Here is a 19,516-nt window from a genome sequence, read left to right as displayed (position 1 = left end):
GAGTATTAGAATTAATGAGAATTAAGTAAGGTTGTATTGGTTATAAGGACAATATAAAAAATTTAGTTGAACCTACATACCAGCAATAAATAATTACATATTATTTATGAAAAAATACCTTTCCTGATAGAAATAGATCTAATAAAAGATGAATAGTATCTTGAAGGAGAAAGTTATAAAACTTCTTGTCTACTTAATTATTTAATTTCTGATAGTTAACGTGTTAAAATCACCCACTGTGAGTATAGGTTTGTATCATGTTTTAAAGTTAACATATTATCAATTGAAGTAAAATATATATATAGTGAAATTTACACATTGTGAGTTTTGATAAATGCATACACCCCAAACAGGACATCCCTCAGAGAATATCCGTCTCAATGCCCATGGATAACTAGTGTTCTGATTTTTATCATTGTAGATTAGTTTTGCATGTTCTTGAATCCTATGGTATGTACTCTTGTGTCTGGCTTCTTTTTCTCAACAGAATTTTTGAGATTCACCCAAGTTGAGTAAGCCAGTAGTTCATCCTTTTGTAGTGCTAAGTAGTATTCAGTGGACATTTAGGTTGTTTCCAGTTTGGGGCTATCATGAATAATGCTTCTATAAACTGACTTGTACAGGTTGTTTTCTGGACATATATTTTCGTTTATCTTGGGTAAATGAATACCTAGGGAGTGGAAAATAGGCTGGGTGTATATTTAACTTTATAACTTAATAAGCAGGTTTCCAAAGAAGTTTATCATCTCACACTCCCGCCTGCATGTATGAAAGTTCCAGTTGCTCCATGTTTCTTCCTTACATTTGGTGTCATTAGTGTTTTTCATTTTAGTCATTCTGGTGGGTGTGAAATGACATCATAGGTTTCATTTGCATTTTCTTAATGACTAATGATTTTGAGCACCTTTTCACGTATATATTTACAGTTTTGTGTATCTTCTTTTTGAAGTGTCCACTATAGCCTTTTGCCTCTTTTTTTATTGGGTTGTTTGTATTTTTGTTATTGATAGGAGTTTTTTAATATATTCTAGAGTCAAGTCCTTTGTCAGATACATATATTTTGCCCATTTCTAATTGGATTGTTTTCTTATGGTCGAGGGTAAGCAAGTCTGAATATTCTGCAAATACATAAAGATCTTCTCCTATGATTTCTTCTAGAAGTTTTTTTTCCTTAACTTTTTATTTTGAAATAATTACAGACTCACAGAAGTTATAAAAAATACTAATGTGTAGAGTCTCTTGTGCCCTTCACCCTGCTTCCTCCAACAGTGAAATCTTATGTAACTGTAGTACAAATATCAAAAGCAGGAAACTTGACGTTGGTACAATACTGTTAACTAGACAGTAGACCTTTTCGGTTTTCACCAGTTTTTATATACATGCATATGTTTGTGTGTATGATTCTATGCAGTTTTACTCCATGTTCCTGTTCTTAAAGGGAAAGCATTCAGTCTTTTACCATTAAGTATGATGTTAACTATAGATTATTTGCAGATTCTTTGTTAGATTGAAGAAGTTCCTTTCTAGTCCTAGTTTACTGAGTTTTGTTTGTTCATTTTTAATGAATAGTGTTGAATTTTATGTGTTTTTTTCTGCGTCAGTTGATGTGATCTTACGGCTTTCCTCTTTTACACTGTTAATATGATAGATCACATTGATTGTTTTACAAATAGTGAACCAACCTTGCATCCTTGGAATAAAGCTCACTTGGTGTGGTGTATTTTTCTTTTTATATATTGCCAGATTTGATTTGCTAATATTTCGTTGAGGATTTTTGCATCTGTATTCATGAAGGATATTAGGTTTTTTTTTTTTTTTAATATTGCTTTGCTTTTGGTATCTGAGTAATGCTGCCCTAATAAAATGTGGTGGATTCAACCAACTGCCATTGTGTAATACTGTAGTACCCATGTATTGGAAAAAGTCTGCGTATAAGTGGGCCCTCACAGTTCAAACCCTTGTTGTTCAAGGGTCAACTGTATTGGTTTGAGACTTTAAATATGAGCATTTATTGCTATATATTTCCCTATAAGCACTGCTTCAGCTTTGTCTTACAAATTTTGATATGTTATGCTTTCATTTTTATTCAGGTCAGTGTATTTTTTTTTTTTTTTTTTTAATTAATTAATTTTATTTTTTTTGGCTGTGTTGGGTCTTCGTTTCTGCGCGAGGGCTTTCTCTAGTTGTGGCAAGTGGGGGCAGCTCTTCATCACGGTGCGCGGGCCTCTCACTATCGTGGCCTCTCTTGTTGCGGAGCACAGGCTCCAGACGCGCAGGCTCAGTAGTTGTGGCTCACGGGCCTAGTTGCTCAACGGCATGTGGGATCTTCCCAGACCAGGGCTTGAACCCGTGTCCCCTGCATTAGCAGGCAGATTCTCAACCACTGCGCCACCAGGGAAGCCCAGGTCAGTGTATTCTTTTACTTCCTCTTTTGACTTATGAATTATTTAGAAGTGTGTCATTTAATTTCCAGGTGTCAGGAGGTTTTCCTGCTATCTTTCTGTTACTACTGTCTAGTTAACTCCATTCCATTTGATTTATCTGTAGGGTTTCTGTATTTATTTCTTAGTTTTTTTAAGTGGTTGTTCTAAAGATTACATTATGCATACATAGTTTATCACAGTCTACTAGCATCAACATTTTATCTTTCAAATAGAATGTAGATATCTTACTACCACCAAAGTTGCTTTATCCTCTTTCCTTTATCATGAAGTCATCTTTAATATTATCTCTATATACATTGAGAATGCTATAATTTTTGCTTCTGTCAAAAGTAATTTTTAAAATTCAAGAAAAGAATAGTTTATTACATTTATCCTTTGTGTTGCCCTTTCTTCATTCCTGTTGTTCTGAGTTTCCTTTTGTTAATATTTCCTTCCTGTCTGAATAACTTCCTCTAGCCATTCTTTTACAACAGGTCTGCTGGCAAGAAATTACCTTAGCTTCCTTTCCTCTGAGTTATCTTTATTTTGTCTTCAATCCTGAAAAACATTTTTTCTGGTTATAGAATTTTTGATTGACAGGTCTTTTCTTTTAGTATTCAAAAATACTGTGACACTTCCTTCTGGCCTCTGTGGTTTCTGAAGAGAAAGCCTTTGTCTTTTGAATTTTTGTTCTGCTATATTTCTCTCTGATGCCTTGAAGATTTTTTTTTTTTAATTTTTGTATACAGCAGTTTCTTATTAGTCATCAATTTTATACACATCAGTGTATACATGTCAGTCCCAATCGCCCAATTCAGCACACCACCATCCCCTCCCCACCGCGGCTTTCCTCCCTTGGTGTCCATACCTTTGTTCTCTACATCTGTGTCTCAACTTCTGCCCTGCACCTTGAAGATTTTTCTTTCTCATTTTCCGAAGTATGATTATGATTTGTCTGGGTGTGTATTTCTTTAGGTTTTTAACTGTTTTCTTGAATTGATAGTTTTTTGTCTTTTGACTAGTTTGGAAAGGTGTCAGTCATTTCTTCAAATATTTTTTCAGCCCTGCATTCTTTTTACCTCTTTTTCTGAGACTGTGGTAAAATCAATGTTAGATCTTTTCTTCTTGTCTTGCAGGTTCCTGAGCCCCAGTTCATTTTTTAAAAAGCCATTTTCTATTTTATAGATTGGAAAGTTATTATTGAATTATTTTCTAGTCCTCTGACTTTTTATTATGCCATTTCCATTTGATTTTTGTATATTAATTTTGTATCTGGAAGCCTTGCTAAACTCATGTACTAGTTCTAGTAACTTTTTGTAGATTCTATTGGATTTTCTATATAGACGCTTATATGATCTTTGAGTAACTATGGTTTTATTTTTTCCTTTTCAATCTGGAAGCCTTTTATTTTTCTTGCCTTATTGCACTGGCTAGAACTTCCAGTATAATGCTGAATAGAAATGGTAAGAGCAGACTTCTTTATCTTTTGTTCCCTGTTTTAGGAGGAAAACGTTCAGTGTTTCACCATTAAATATGATATCAGCAGTGGGTTTTTCTTTAGATGCTGTTTATCCTGTTGAGGAAGTTTCCTTCTGTTCCTGCTTTACTGAGGGTTTTAATTAGGAATGGATATTAGGTTTTTGTCAAATGTATTTTCTGTGGCTTGTTGTCATAACCATGTGTCTTTCCTTCTTTAGTTTTTTAATATGATGAATTACATTTCTTGACTTTTGAATATTAAATGAAGCTTGCAATCCTGGGATAGACCCCACCTAGTCATGAAGTATTATCCTTTTTTGTATTGCTGAATTCAATTTGCTCATCTTTTGTAAAGAGTTTTACATCTGTATTCATGATGGGATATTGGACTGTAGTTTTCTTGTAATGTCTTTATCTGGTTTTGATATCAGGGTAATGCTGGCTGCAGAGCAGTTTTCTGAAAGAGTTTGTATGGAATTGATATTATTTCTTTCTTAAATGTTTGGCCACATTCACCAGTGGGGCTCTCTGGGTCTGGAATTTTTTTGTGAGAAAGCTTTTAACTACAGATTCAATTTTCTTAATAGATATAGGGCTATACTGGTTATATGTCCTTTTGAGTTAGGTGTGGTTATTTGTGTTTTTTCAAGGAATTTGTCCACTTCATATTTGTTGTCAAATTTATTGACCTACATTTAAAAATCACTTAAATACATTATTATTATATAAAAATGTGTATCATTTCTGATCTTTGTGACCTCCCTTTTTTCCTGGCAAGGTGGTTTATCAGTTTTAATAATGTTTTCAAAGAACCAGTTGTGGTTTCATTGCTTTTCTCTATCATTTTGCTTGTTTGTTTTGGTTTCTATTTCATTGATTTATGCTTAGATCTTTATTATTTCTTTTCTTTGCTTTGTGTTTATTCTTTTTCTGATTTCTCAAGGTGGAAGATTAAGTCATTGATTTAAGACCATCCTTTTTTTCCAATGTAAACTTTTAGTGCTATAAATTTTTCTATCAGTACTGTTTTAGCTGCATCACACAAATTTTGATATGTTATATTTTCTTTCATTTCAAAATACGTTCTAATTTCTCTTTTCATTTCTTCCTAGACCCATAGGTTATTTTAAAGTGTGTTATTTAGTGTCAAGAGATCCTTTTGTTACTGATTTCTACTTTAAATACACTGGTGTCAGGGAACATACTTTGTATGATTTGAATTCTTTTACACTTATTAAGATTTGTTTCATAGCCCAGACTATAGTTTATCTTGGTAAATATTCAGCTGTTATTGAGTGGAGTATTCTATAAACATTAGGTCAAGTTAGTTGATAATGTTGTTCAAGTACTCTACAGTTTTAACATGTAAATTTAAATGTATGTTTTCTAATATGCCTTATATATTTACACTTGTACATCATGGATTCATTTTATTTGATCAGAATATATTCTCTGTTACTTCTTGTGGCAGATTTTATTTTACAAAGAAGGTTACAACAGTATCTTCCCTCCCTCAGGCTCCGTGTGATGTGGCCCTCCCTCCACTGGAGTGTAGGCTGAGCCCAGTGACTTGAAATCAACATAAGGTAGCGGGAACAAGGCTGCACGGCTTCCATGACAGGCTCAGAAAAGGCCGCTTACCCGCTGTACCCTGTGTAGGTGATTTGGCCTTTCCAGTCCGCATATCAGATAAATATGTGAAGAAAGAAGTCTTCTTGGCAGTAAATCCTCCAGCCCCAGCTTTTGCGGCTGTTGAAGTCAGGGCCTGTGGCTGGAGTCTTCCCAGATGAGCCCCAGACACAGAAGCAGAGGAGTCACTTCTGCTCTACCTGCCTGAACTCCTGCCCATGGGCTCCCTGTGCATACAGAAGGGTTCTTGTTTTCCATCACCACATTGGATTAGTGGCTTGGTTTGTCGCACTATGATAAAGATCACTTCTTTTTCGGTGGGGTTGAAAGAGATAAACTTTTCAGTTCCTACATATCTGAAAATATCTTTAATTTCACTCTTAATTGGCTCTGGAATTCTTGGATATAAAGTAATTCTTTCTCAGAACTTTGATGTTATTTCGTCATTATCTTCTTGCATCCACGTCTTGCCCATGAAACACGATGTAAATCTGGTCCTTGTTCCTCTGTGTGGTGATTTTTTTTTTCCCTTTTGAAGCTTTTAGGATTTTTGAGCTTCAGATATTTCATCAAAGTGCATTTAGGTGACCTATGATTTGTTTCTTTCTGAGGACTCATGTGTTTTTATTTGCTTCAGTATATTACATTTATTTGAAAATTTTATTTTCTTTACTCTTTTCACCCTCTTAGGGGTTGTTTACTTCTTGATTAATTACAGTTGGGTTCTCCTTTCACTGTGTTGTCCTTCAACAAATTTAGGTAATTCTTGGCTGTTTGGTTGTTGCTGATTTGTTTGCTTTTTGAGATGCCTTCTTACCCTCTCTACAAATACTGTATCACTTCATAGTTGCATCCAAAGGTTGTTGGGAACCAGGGAAAGCTTAGGGGGTTCCTGGTCATAAGTGTCACTAGATAGATACTGAGAGACTTTCTGATCTTTTGGAGATAAGTGCCTGTATTTACTTATTTTACCTGTGGTCTGAAGGCAGCAGAAGAGTGACCTCCTTTGGCTCCTGCTGCAGTATTTCGACCACTAATGCTTTGGTTTCCTCTAGGGATGTCTCCTTCTCCCTGTTTCTGCTGCTTCAGAGCGTGGAGCATGCTTCCTACTTTTGGTATCAGTTTTTTCCTGGGAAAAAACTCTGGGGATAAGATTGCCTCCTTTAATCTGATCTCATCTGCCTTTTGCCTTTCAGAATTCCTGATCATTTGGAGGATACTTACCCCTTTGGATTTTAGGGTTCTCTAGGAATTTGAGGAGCAGGTGGGAGTTTGGAGCAGGTGCTCCGGCTGCTGTTAGTCTAACTGAGGTAGTTCTATTTAAAGTGCACAGAAACCTCCTGTAGTTTGTTTTTCTATGCACACGAGTTCTACTTTTTCTTCTTCTGCCAGCTCTTTCTTAAGCTACTCTTGTTACTGGGTAGAGAAACTACTCACATGTCTCTTAATCTTGGATCTCTTCATCTATCCTTGGATCTCAGTGCTGTATTGCTAAAAATCCTCTTTGTGGATTATATGAATTAAAAAATTATAACACTTTATGACTTTAATTTTGCCAAGACTACATGGAATGTGTTATCAAATAAAAGTGTTGCAACATAGTTTGCAGAATGTTTTAGAAAGATGTTGCCTACACCCTCACATTTTTTTCTTTTGTATATAAAACAATATTTAGAATGATTTTCAGAGACTAAAGAATCACAATTTCATGAGGTCATAGAAGAGTCACTTTTTAATATATTTGCATAGGCTTTTAAGTAGACCAGAGTGCTTATTTTTCCCCTAAACTGGTGACTTACCTGAGACTTTACTATATTAAAGGAAGATCTTTTTTTTTTTTTTTCAGAGCAGCATCTCAGACATGTCGAAAAAGATGTTTTGATCCCCAAAATAATGAGAGAAAAGGCCCGAGAGAGATGTTCTGAACAAGTTGAAGGTAAGATTCAAATACTCATATGAAGATCAAATACATTTTTTATAACATGATCTGAATTTAATCCTTAGCCTTGGAATCAAGTAGTCAATGAATTAATATGTATGAATTGCTTCTTACCCTTTCACTCAGATACCAGTATTTCAGCTTTCAGAACTTCCAGGCAGTGTTCAATTCATTTACAATTGAAAAATATTCTCCCAAATTCCTAGTAAAAAGCATTTTTTCCCAGATGTACAGTTATAGAGAGAGAAAAACTTATATTCGTATTTTGGAGAAACAAGTTATTCTGGTGATTCTGATAGGGAAAGAAGAAACATCAAATGTAATGTGTGCCTGTTTTTCCTCTATCAACATATTCATATAGGAATATAGTCTAAGATGATTTTCTTTGGCGTCGTTGTCTATTACTGAATTGTTAATGGAATCTCAGTAGTACTTACAAGTCTTTTTAAAAATTTTTCTATATTTTACATTTCTGAGCAGAAGATATTTATGTAAATGCATGCACTAGGCACCCACATATGCATGTATTCTTTGAAAAATGTTTTTTAATATAAAATATGCCTGTATTCTATAAATCTAGAGATATATTGATTAATATGTAATATTATAGTGAAAAATATAAACAAAGGCATAGAAGATGAAAAATGAGGCCATAAATGATGGGTAATTAGAAAAGGAGATAGCAGTATTATTGTAGAAATGTCTTTTAATAAAAATCTTCCTCTTGGAATGCCCATGGCAAAGAAACAGTGGTAATACTGTGCTGACGTGGACTGTTTTCCCGGCATCCCTTGTAGCCTTCGTTGAGGGACCACAGTAATGCTTAGTGGGGCTGATGGGCTGCAGTCACCTGCAAGTTTCTCTGCGGGAAGCCAGGCTGTGTCAGCTGTAGTTTGGGGACTGTGTCAGTAACATTTGGGTGCTAGGCACATTTCTGTCCCTTAGATGCTATCTCCTTAGAGAATGATCTCTGGGACTGATGGACAAAGGCAATAAAAGAATAGTTCCTCAGAATTGACATTGTGTGATGGTCATTTCTTTTTCTTAAATGATTTATTATGAGCTATTCCCATTTTAAATCCACCTATAAAATTAGGTTTGAATTAAATCCATCTGTAAATAAATTTATTAACAAGTTATCAGTAATTTATTAGTATCATTTGATGGTCTTGCTTTCATTATGAATTAGTTGTATAATCAGAGCACCTTCCTTTCCCCCACCCCCAGATGTCAGGAGAAGTTACTCCATTGGCACCTGCAGGGAGGGTTCAGTGCACACCTGGCGTCAGCGGGTGTCATGCTGATGGTCTCAAGAGGTAACCCTCCACCTGCCTCATAGGACTTTAAAAAAATATCCTGATTCAGGTGAGGGAGGATAAAACTTAAAAATGGATAATAAAATTATAGGGTTTTGTAACACGTTATTCTGATATCTAGAATGAAAGAAAGCTAGATAATTCAATTATAGACTTCTTACATGATTCAGATGAAAATGTGAAATGGTCGAGTTTGGGTTTCAGAACTACCTTTGCTTTGCTCTTAGACAATGAAACTTTGTTTTTGGTCTTTGAAATGAAAGAAATAGAGTATAACTTTAAAATATTTGTGTTACACACCTATTACTTTGTAATGGTACAGAAAAGAAAATGTTTAGTTTTTGCTTCTTTATAAAAACTTAAGTTACTTAGGATGTTGACTTATTTTTTTTTTTTTTTTTACCATACTTAAAACCTTCTGAAGACCGAAAGCATCTTAAAATTTGAGATCCATTTGAGTTATTTCAATGCATTTGTCCCTACTAGAACACGTTATAACAAATGATCTTTGAGTATTTGAATTTTTATAGATAATCATATATTGATTTTTTGTCAGCCCATATGGTCTAAAACAGTGTTTTAGAATCTAAAATTGATTATTTTATAAAAGAATGATCTTCCTGTTTAACCATGTGAATTAGGAGAGAATATAAACTGGCATTGCTCAAGTGGAAGCAGAACAGCTACATTTAAACTGAACAATAAGACAGAATTTAGAATCAGAACACTTCCATTGTGGTTTATTTACTATTTATAGCCTTCATTTTATTAAATAATTATAGGATTTTACATAAAAGCATTATGCATCCTAATTGTACAGTTCTTGAGTAAAGATACAGGAATTCTAATAAGTGATCTGATTTTCTGCTAAATGCCTGAAACATGATTATGTAGGAAAGCTTTTCTGTTTGATTTTTTTTTTTTTTTCATGTCATTTCAACCTGGCTGATCATAAGAATTGGGTCAGGCTGCCAGCAACTTAGGTTTGTGAAGGGAATGGAACAGCTTTTCCAGTGACAAAGAGAAATGAAATCACTTTCAATGAAAAAAAAAGATGCCTCATTATAGTCACCAACAGCAGTTATTGACAGCTACACTTCCTATTAACAAGGAGCATTTAACTAAGAGTTTGGCTGTTGGATCTTTGGACTTGATCTAATTTGCTAGCATTAATTAGTTTCTTTTGAGCACAGACACTTGGTGCTCACAGCTATAGATTTGGAGGGCTAATTAGGATAGAAAATTGAACAGAATGGGGTAAGGCATTAACCTTCAACCATTACCAGCTGGGACACTGATAAAGACCACAGCATCCAAATGCTCCCTATTGATGTGAAGAGTACCCTAATGAATATCAATTTCAGCCAGGTTGCTATATTCTTACTAGTTCTCTCTTCATTATAAGTTTTAACCAGCTTCCCTGATCCCTTCATTATCTATATGTACACTATTGGGTTTTACTCTACACTGATTTAGTCTGCATTGCACATTTCACCTTATGTTTAAACACACTTAAAATTTGTCTTAAGTAGTGGATAATGTTTAGAATGTTTCATTGTTATATCCCCTGATACTTCTGAAATTTAACTTTTATCTATAATTACATGATTCTGATTCTACAGTTAATTTTTATGAAGTCATGGTAACTTTGCCATTTCCATGTAATGAAAATTATAACCTGAAACAAGAAAATCTCAGCTTTTGGGTGACAGTTAAGCAGTGTTTGTATTAAACTGGTGTCAACTTTAGAATCTCTGTCTTTATAAAATAGATTTTTTTTTGTTTCCTTTTGAAGAGAAAAAGAATGCTCATCACTTTTTCCTTTATAACTTAGTTTTGATTTGATGAGTAAAGATGGCGTGACTTGGGGATCAGATACAGAATTGAGACTCTGGATCTCACTACTACGTAAACTTTCACAAGATTATAAACTCTGTTGGTAAAGCATACATCAAAAGAAAGGCAATTGAACAACGGATTTAAATAGAAAACTTCATAATGTTCTTCCTTTGCCAGTGGTATTAGTGGCAGTGAGTAGAGCCACTAAAATAAACGATCAAAGTAACACAATGAATGCTGAATACACTGGGAATGGAACGGAAGAAAAATTCTAGAATGGCCAGTCTCTGCCTTTCTCCCCTCAGTCCCCCTACTTCCCAAAAGCCAAAACAGAAGTCCCCTTCCATCAAGTGTGATGGAATCATTGCTGTTTCTTGAATCAGGGACTTACCAATGTGTGGTGTTTTAGGAGGATGGTTTGATGACCTCTGGAGGCTACTTCCCACTCTGTGACTTTTTCCATGCATTTGATTCTTCACTAATTTAATGATTTATATTTTCTATGTTAGGAATATTTTTAAAAATATTGTTTGTCATACATAATGGTAAAGTATGCATTCTAGTGCTATAATTTTTTTTTTTCTGGAAATAGAGCCTTCATAAGAAAAAGAGTCACTGAATTGCTGTGTTTTGTAAAAATTCATTGGATTTCTCTGCTTTTTTGAAATGCATAATTGGCATTTGATATAACATCTCTATGCTGAGTAAAGAAGTTTGCTTTAAAAATAGGAAGAACCCTTTTTTCTTTTTGTTACGACAGATCAAGACCAGAAAAGTACTTTGACATCAGGGGTGGCCTGGAACTTTCTTTAACTTGGATATATTCTCCAACTCACTCCTTTCATCCCTTGGGCCTTCTTTTATCATATTTCAATGTTTCTTTTGTATCAGTGTTTTCTGTGGCAGTCTTTTTGATCTACTGGCCAATAGGTAGGATTGGTTCTAAAGGAATTGTATAAAGTATAAGGAAGCATGGATTGTTTATTTGACACATCACAGAACTGTCGTTAAATAACACAGAAGCTTGATAAAATGCCTGCTGTCTTTATCAGTCAAACACAACTGAAATATGTTATATTTTGCTAAGTTCCAAAGATGGATGAATTAACCAAAAAAGAAATTCAAATTAAGAATGCTTAGGATATTCTTTAGGATATTTGCAGGCAGAGAACTATCAAGACATCATTAAAACAAATTGGAGGGCTGCAGACTGTAAATGGTCAAAGTAATCAATCTTCTATCCAACTCTGTTACTTGAACCTGCCCAAAACTTTTCATTTGTTGTTTGAATTGTACATGTATTATCATATGTACTTTTGCCATTTAACCGGTTCACCAATGTTAAGTCACACTGAAGTAGAGATTCAACACATCTTTAGACTGGTTTGGATATGTTAGGAGGATAATATATAAAATCACAAAATATGAGTATCTTTTATGTATAAGAGTATGTTATATATTCTAAGAAATTTAAAGAGATTTAAGGCACAAGTCCTCTTCTTTGGACCTACACTGGACTGTGTCAGGGTCCCCAAGACCACCCCTGAGTTTGGTGATTTCCTACAAAGACTCATAGTACTAAGCATATAGTCAGACTGATGGCTAAGATTTATTAGAGCAAAACCAGCAAAGGGAAAAGGCACATGGGACGAAGTCCAGAGGAAACCAGGTGCAAGCTTCCTAGAGTTCTCTCCTGGTAGAGTCACTCAGCATGAGCTTAATTCCACCATGGCTGAAGTGTGACAACGTGTGAAATGTTGTCTCGGGGGGAACTCGTTAGAGACTCGGTCCTCAGACTTTTAACTGGGAGTCGGTCACGTGGCAGCCTCTGCATAGTATGTACCAAAATTCCAGACTCCCAGAAGGAAAGCAGGTGTTGAACATAAACCACGTGGTTTACCCAGACAGTTTAGGCACAGTGAGCAGCTCTCATCAATTAGGGAATGGTGGGAACGCTCCCCAAATCCAGGTTCTGACGCCAGCTAAGGGCCAGCCTTGTAAGCAGGCCTTTCTAAGGAGAGCGGTGTCAGGCCTGCCATGGTAACTCTTTTCTGCACATGGACACAGTAAAATTTATTATGTATTTAATAACTTTATAATACTTAATTAAATAATTATGTGTTCAATCAAAGTTATTATGTATGTCTGTTGGGCCTGATGTCATGCCAGTGGCATCATGAATAATAGACCTCTGTCAGTCACAAGTACAGATGAATGATTTTTAAAACAACTGAGCAAAGTATATGATATGGTCATTGCTCATTGACTTAGTAGTTCTTAGTTACATTTATTAATTTACACTTCTGTTGTAGGACTTAATGATTGTCTTGACTTATTGGTCTTGTTTCTGAATAATGGCAATTTTGTAATAAAATTATCTGTAATTGGACATTAGTACTCCTCTTGAATAAAATGGCTAGTTCTTCTTTCACAAAGAAAGGTGCAGTATGTTTTAGTTTTAGAAGTTAAGTTAAATTTTTTTTTGAATTTTATTTTATTTTTTTTTTATACAACAGGTTCTTATTAGTTATCCATTTTATACATATTAGTGTATATATGTCAATCCCAATTTCCCAGTTCATCACCCACCCACCCCCCACTTTCAGCTAAATCTTTAATTGACTAAATTAGCAGGGAATATTGTCAGAGCAGATGAATCTAGTGTTTTTAACAACTGATTTATGCAACTCATCTCTGAAGGTATAAGAGTGAAAAGTCTACATTTGAACACAAAACCAAAAAATTACATGGCTTGAAACTTAGAAATATTGTTAAAATGCGTAAATATTATTAATAAAAATGTGAGTTATAACTTCTATCAGTATTAACAAGTTTGTATTATTTTCCTAGTTTCCTGGCTATTCAACTTCCAATTATTTTGCTGTAATAGACTTAAATCTTTTCATCTTATGAGCAATTAATCCAAAACTAAGTATCATCTTTAAACAGTACCATGCCCTTGTATATAAAATCTGAGTACGAGATCACACTTCATTTAAGCTATCTGATGACCCTTGAGTTGTGATTGGGATTCTAATCATAGCCTGTGACTGGTAAACTTCTTGCAAATACACACAAATAGTTATATTTTTACTAAATACATTCTTACAGAAATCTTGTATGTCTGTGGAGAATAAAGGGGAAGTTTGGTTTGTACAGAACCCTGGAATGCACTAGATTGGTAGGTTTAGAACTATTTAAAAAATAATCAGTTCTTTTTGGGATGGGGCTAGAATTTGTTTCAAACTGTAATGTCTAAAACAGATAAAAGCAGTATTTTTTGTTGTATTATTACAAGTTACTGATTTTGTTACATTTACAGAGTCAGTACATGAAAACAATTATTATTTTCAGGAAGCAAATTTGAAATCAGATGTTATAACAGTTGTTGCCTAGTATGTATCTCCCAGTTAATTTTTGTGGTTCAGTTTTTTGAGGGATGCAAAATATAGAGTAAATCCTAAATCACATAAGGAAGCAGCTCTAAATATTAATGATTTCTTATGATTTACTCAGATTTTCAGAGTATTGTTCAATTAAATAGATATAATAGAAATTTTGTTCTGAGGCCCATAAGCAAGTTTTTCTGGCATCATATTTTATTATATTGGCTGTCTCCAACGTGTTAGCATTTGATAATACTATTTGCATATGTTTTAGTGTTGGTCAATTATTACATGACTAAAAATATATTTTTACAAAGCCAAAACGGAATTTTCAGATTCTCTTAGGCACTTGAATGGACCCTTAGGGTTATATGGAACATGGTCATTCAAAACCATTTACTGAGCATTTCCCACTTAGTAGTCACCATTATATGGACAGTAAATAAAACAGACAAAGATATTTGCCATGAAAGCCCTTAGATTTCAGTGAAGGAGGGAGGTAAATATTGTTAAGTTATTATAAGTAAATATAAGTGACCTGGAGAATAATAAAGTTGGGTAAGGCAGTGGGGAGGGTGCTGGTGTTAGAAGGGGCTGCAGTTTTTAGTAGGTGGTCAGCATGGGTCTCACTAAGACGGTGACATTTGAACAGAATTCTTGTAGGAGGTGAAGGAGTGAGGTGCAGTATCTCTGGGAGGAATGATGTGAACAGGAGTAGCACGTGCAAAGATGCTGAGGCACTGGATGCGGCTGGCATGTTTGAGGAGCAACAGAAAGGTCCCTGTGGTTAGGGTGGGATGAGTGAGGAGGAGAGCGGGAAGTGAGCGTTCAGGAGGGTGACAGTGGATAGAATCAGGGTCTTGTGGGCACTGAGGAGCCAAATGAAAGGTAGTGATGGCTTAGAGCAGTGGAAGGAGACGGGGTCTGATCTGCGATGTGCTAGCATCACTTGCCGCTGTGTTAAGTGTAGATGGGATGGGGCAAGGGCAGACCAGGGACGCCAGTTTAGGGATGTGACTGTGATGGTCCAGCTGATAGAGGGTGGTGAAGTGGAGGGGTGGTAACGGTGGAGATGGTGAGAATGAGCGCACCCAGGGTGTATTTTGAAGACAGAGTTAAGAGAGAAAAAGACGACTCCCTGTTACTTGTCCTGAGCAAGTAATGGATGGAGTTGTGGTTAACAGAGATGGGGAAGCCTGTGTGTGGAGAAATTTTATTATTTTATTTTAGTTTTTGGCGATCGATAGATCAGGAGTCTAGTTCTGGACATGAACTTTGAGGTGTCTGGTAGACGTCTAAGTTTGAAGCCACTGTATTGGACGGTAGTAAAAATTCGTCACTCTTTTCAAGGGAAACAAAGGAGGCGAATGTTTATCCAATTATGGTGGTTCTGGTATTTTTCTAATATTTTTGTGTAAGTGTCAATTCTCTTGGTGTGCGTTTGATACACGTCAATTTGGACAGTGATAAAGACTGACATTTTTGTTCCTTGGTTTTAAGGTTCCACCTGGACTACTTTCATTCCAGAATTAAATCATGATTACACTGATTTGTTAATTCATCAAACTGTCCTTCAGTACTGCTGGCTGCAGTATCTGGTGCTGGGTACCTGGTCTCACACCACAGTGAAGAGGCTAAATTAGCCATTTGTATAAAGTGACGAGGGGTCAAAGGCAGCAAATACCGTTTCTCTGTGCTGACTCTGATGAGTTGGAAGTGGCTGCCCAGCACACTGGTGCTGTGTCAGACATGAGTGGTGGATTTGGTAGGTGATGATATGCTTTGTCTAGTACTTGTCCTTTTGGCCTACGTGCTAGTTTATTTGTAGTTAACTGCTTTTTAGTTACGGATCTTGTTTGCTATGTATTATTTATCCCTGCCTTCACCTAGATTGAAAAGTTACTTTCTTCCAATAGCTTAAGCAGTTTTTATTATTCACTTCATTTTCTGGGAACACCTCTAATGCTGTTTTCTGTAACACTCTTTTTGGGGGCTGTAGCCCTAACATACATACACTGTAGACCATTCACTCATTAAAAATGTGGTCATACTCACATAGCATAATAACTTGAGGTACATGTTGAACTTAATGTTTATTTTTATAATTTATAAAACGACAATGAGGTATCACCTCACACCAGTCAGAATGGCCATTATCAAAACACACAAACAATAAATGCTGGAGAGGGTGTGGAGAAAAGGAACCCTCTTGCACTGTTGGTGGGAATGTAAATTGATACAGCTACTATGGAGAACAGTATGGAGGTTCCTAAAAAAACTAAAAATAGAATTACCATATGACCCAGCAATCCCACTACTGGTTACATACCGGGAGAAAACCATAATTCAGAAAGACACATGCACCCCAACGTTCATTGCAGCACTATTTATGATAGCCAGGTCATGGAAGCAACCTAAATGTCCTTCGACAGATGAATGGATAAAGATGTGGTACATATATACAATGGAATATTACTCAGCCATAAAAAGGAATGAAATTGGGTCATTTGTAGAGATGTGGATGGACCTAGAGACTGTCATACAGAGTGAAGTAAGTCAGAGAGGGAAAAACAAATATCGTATATTAACGCATACATGTGGAATCTAGAAAAATGGTACAGATGAACCTGTTCGCGAGGCAGAAGTAGAGAACAAACGTATGGACACCAAGCGGGGAAGGGGGGGGGGCGGGATGAATTGGGAGATTGGGATTGACATATATACACTAATATGTATAAAATAGATAACTAATAAGAACCTGCTGTATAACACAGGGAACTCTACTCAGTGCTCATTGGTGACCTAAATGGGAAGGAAATCTGAAAAAGAGGGGATATATGTCTACATATAGCTGATTCACTTCGCTGTACAGTAGAAACTAACACAACATTGTGAAACGACTATACCCCAATTAAAAAAAAAAACAATACTTTTTGATGTTTAGTTTTTAGTGAAATTGAAAGTCTTCTTGATTTTTATTACCTTGTTAATCTTATGAAAAATACACTCAAAATATTATGTGGTAATTACTAGTTGATTTTATGAAGGATCATTAACAAATCTGGACACGTTCATAATGCTGAGTTTAAAAAAGCATGATATAAAATTGTATACCTAGTATTATCCTAATTATAACAAAATGATAGATTCATATAGGGAAAAAAATACATTCAAAATTTAATAATAATACCTGGAAATGTGGGAAGGAAAAAGGTGGATCGTAGGTTATTTCTTTTCCTACATGTAGTTTTTTTTCATATTCTCCAAAATGAAAACATTACTTTCTTGAAATAAGCTTTTTATATGTCCTGTATGTGCAAATTATAAGTACATAGCTTGATGAATTATGACAGAGTAAACGTATCTGTGTAACCACTATTGAGGTCAAGAAACAGAAATGACCAGAAGCCAGCCTTCTTTGTGTTCCCTCCCAAACACTGTCCTTTTCCTCCTCCCATAAGGAGGAAAACTACAGACTGCATAGATTAGTTTGCCTGTTTTTTAATTTAAATGGAGTTATATGGTATGTGCTCTTGTGTCTGACTTCTTTTACTCAACTTTGTGAGAATCATCCGTGTTCTTGCATGAAGTAACAGTTCCTTCATTTTCATTGTCACGTAGTGCCATGATAGAAATGTGCTATTCATCCATTCTGCTGTGATGGATATTTAGGTCATTTCCGGTTTTATACAAATAATGCCCCTATAACGATTCTTGTTCATGGTCTTTGGTACCTGTGTGCATGCATTTCTGTTGTTTATGTACTTAATAATGGGATTTCTGGGTCATATGATGTGTATAATTTCAGCTTCAGCAGATAATGTTAAGCAAACTTCCAAATGACTGGAAGCACATATACCCAACTTTTAAAAACAACCATAAAGGGATGTGGGAGGAAGAGTGTGGATTATGGGTGATTTTTTTTATTTTTATAGATTGTTCTCTATAATGAACATATATTTCTTTAAAAAATAAACCTATAAAGAATCATGTTATATTTTATAATACAACAAAACTATAAATATAGAAAAGGTAAATGTTTCTGTGTGTTACATTCTATAAACATAATAGAAAGAAAGATCACAAACTAGGAAAATATTTCTAACATATGTGACAAAGATTTGATATCCTTAGTATATAAATATTTACTATCTGTAAGGAATCAGTGAATATCCAGTTTAAAAAATGAGCAAAGGACACAAAGTTTCTTCCTGATAAATTACATATACATTTCTGATAAATTACATATTATTAAGTATATTATTAAACATGCTCTCACTTTCAGTGGGTTAATTGCAAACCACACCCAGCATTACTATATGTAATCTGTAAACTTGATATGATTTAAAAATTCGTAATGGAGACTTTCTGCTTCTGGCCTGGCCTACTAGCTCTTATCACACACATCCTTTTGTAGAAAACAATATATTAAAGACAACTACCTGAAGGCATTGGAGGGTAAACAAAAGCAGATGGAAATCAGAGGGCAGTCAAACATTGAAGGAAAGGAGTAGGACTGGGTGACTCTCTGCCCTGTAGGGCAGCTGAGACTCTGACCAAAACAAAAACAAAAACAAAAACAAGTTGGTCTTGATGGTTTGAAGAACCAAGCACAGGGTTTGGTGTAACTGCAGGCCCTAGCAGTTTATTTATACATTTTTATACATGGAGGGAAGGGGAAGAGCATAAATCCCAACAAGGATCAAGCCAGAGAAGAGGAGCATCAAATTCTGTGCATAAACCCTGACTCAGTCCTAAAGTACATATGGGGCACATGACAGGTAGCTTAGTTAAGGCTAAAAGAACTGAACCAAAAATTGAGCTGCTACCCACTATACATTATTGCCAGGGAGACAGGTTTCTGCATTTGAGTTCAGCAAAGAAAATTGACTGCTTAAGTGAAAAAGGAAAAAAAATTCTTGAGAAACAACAGAATCCAGACTTTTTACATGGTATCATTCACAATATTCATGATCAATGCCAAATTATTCAGTGTACACAGAAACAGGAAAATATGACCCATTCTTAAAAAAAAATCATCAGAGGCTAACTTCAAGACTACTAAGATGTTGGAATTAGCAGGCAAGGATTTTATCTCAGACATTGTAATTGTTTAAGAATGTAAAGGAAAATGTGATTGCAATGAATAAAAAGACAAGAACTCTTAAGAGAACCTGAAACAATAAAAAAGACCCAAATCAAAATTCTAGAACTGAAAATATACAATATCTGGTGTAAAAACTTTAGAATAAAAATGGCAGAAGGAGTCATGAATCTAGAGATAGATCAATAGAAATAGTCAATCTAAAGAACAGAGAAAAAAAGATTCAAAATGAACAGAATTTCAGGGACCTGAAGATAGTAGTAACCTTTACATAATTGGAATTGCGTACCTACCAGAATGGCTACCATGAAAACACTGATAGCATTCACTAAACATACACCTGCCCGCTGACCCAGCAACTCTACCCAGAAGAAATGAAACATGTTTCATTTCTGTACAAT

The 19,516-nt window shown here is 35.2% G+C and overlaps 1 protein-coding gene across 7 annotated transcripts in view; it reads left to right on the top strand.

Moving 5' to 3' along the window:
* The window catches only part of CMC1 (C-X9-C motif containing 1), a 73,463-nt gene that overhangs the window by 13,683 nt on the left and 40,264 nt on the right, over window positions 1-19,516 (top strand). For 6 of the 7 annotated variants that reach the window (XM_082348801.1, XM_082348800.1, XM_082348805.1 and 3 more), the window contains one exon: window positions 7,378-7,467. In XM_082348801.1, the coding sequence (XP_082204927.1) occupies window positions 7,378-7,467 (90 nt within the window). The remainder of the gene's footprint in view (window positions 1-7,377; window positions 7,468-19,516) is intronic. The other variant, XM_082348806.1, reaches the window with a different exon arrangement.

The sequence above is a fragment of the Balaenoptera borealis genome (assembly GCF_965194805.1).
Source record: "Balaenoptera borealis genome assembly, chromosome: 12".
Taxonomy (NCBI): Eukaryota; Metazoa; Chordata; class Mammalia; order Artiodactyla; family Balaenopteridae; genus Balaenoptera; species Balaenoptera borealis.
Note: the sequence above shows the minus strand (reverse complement) of the source record. Positions and strands in the feature narration are given on the sequence as shown.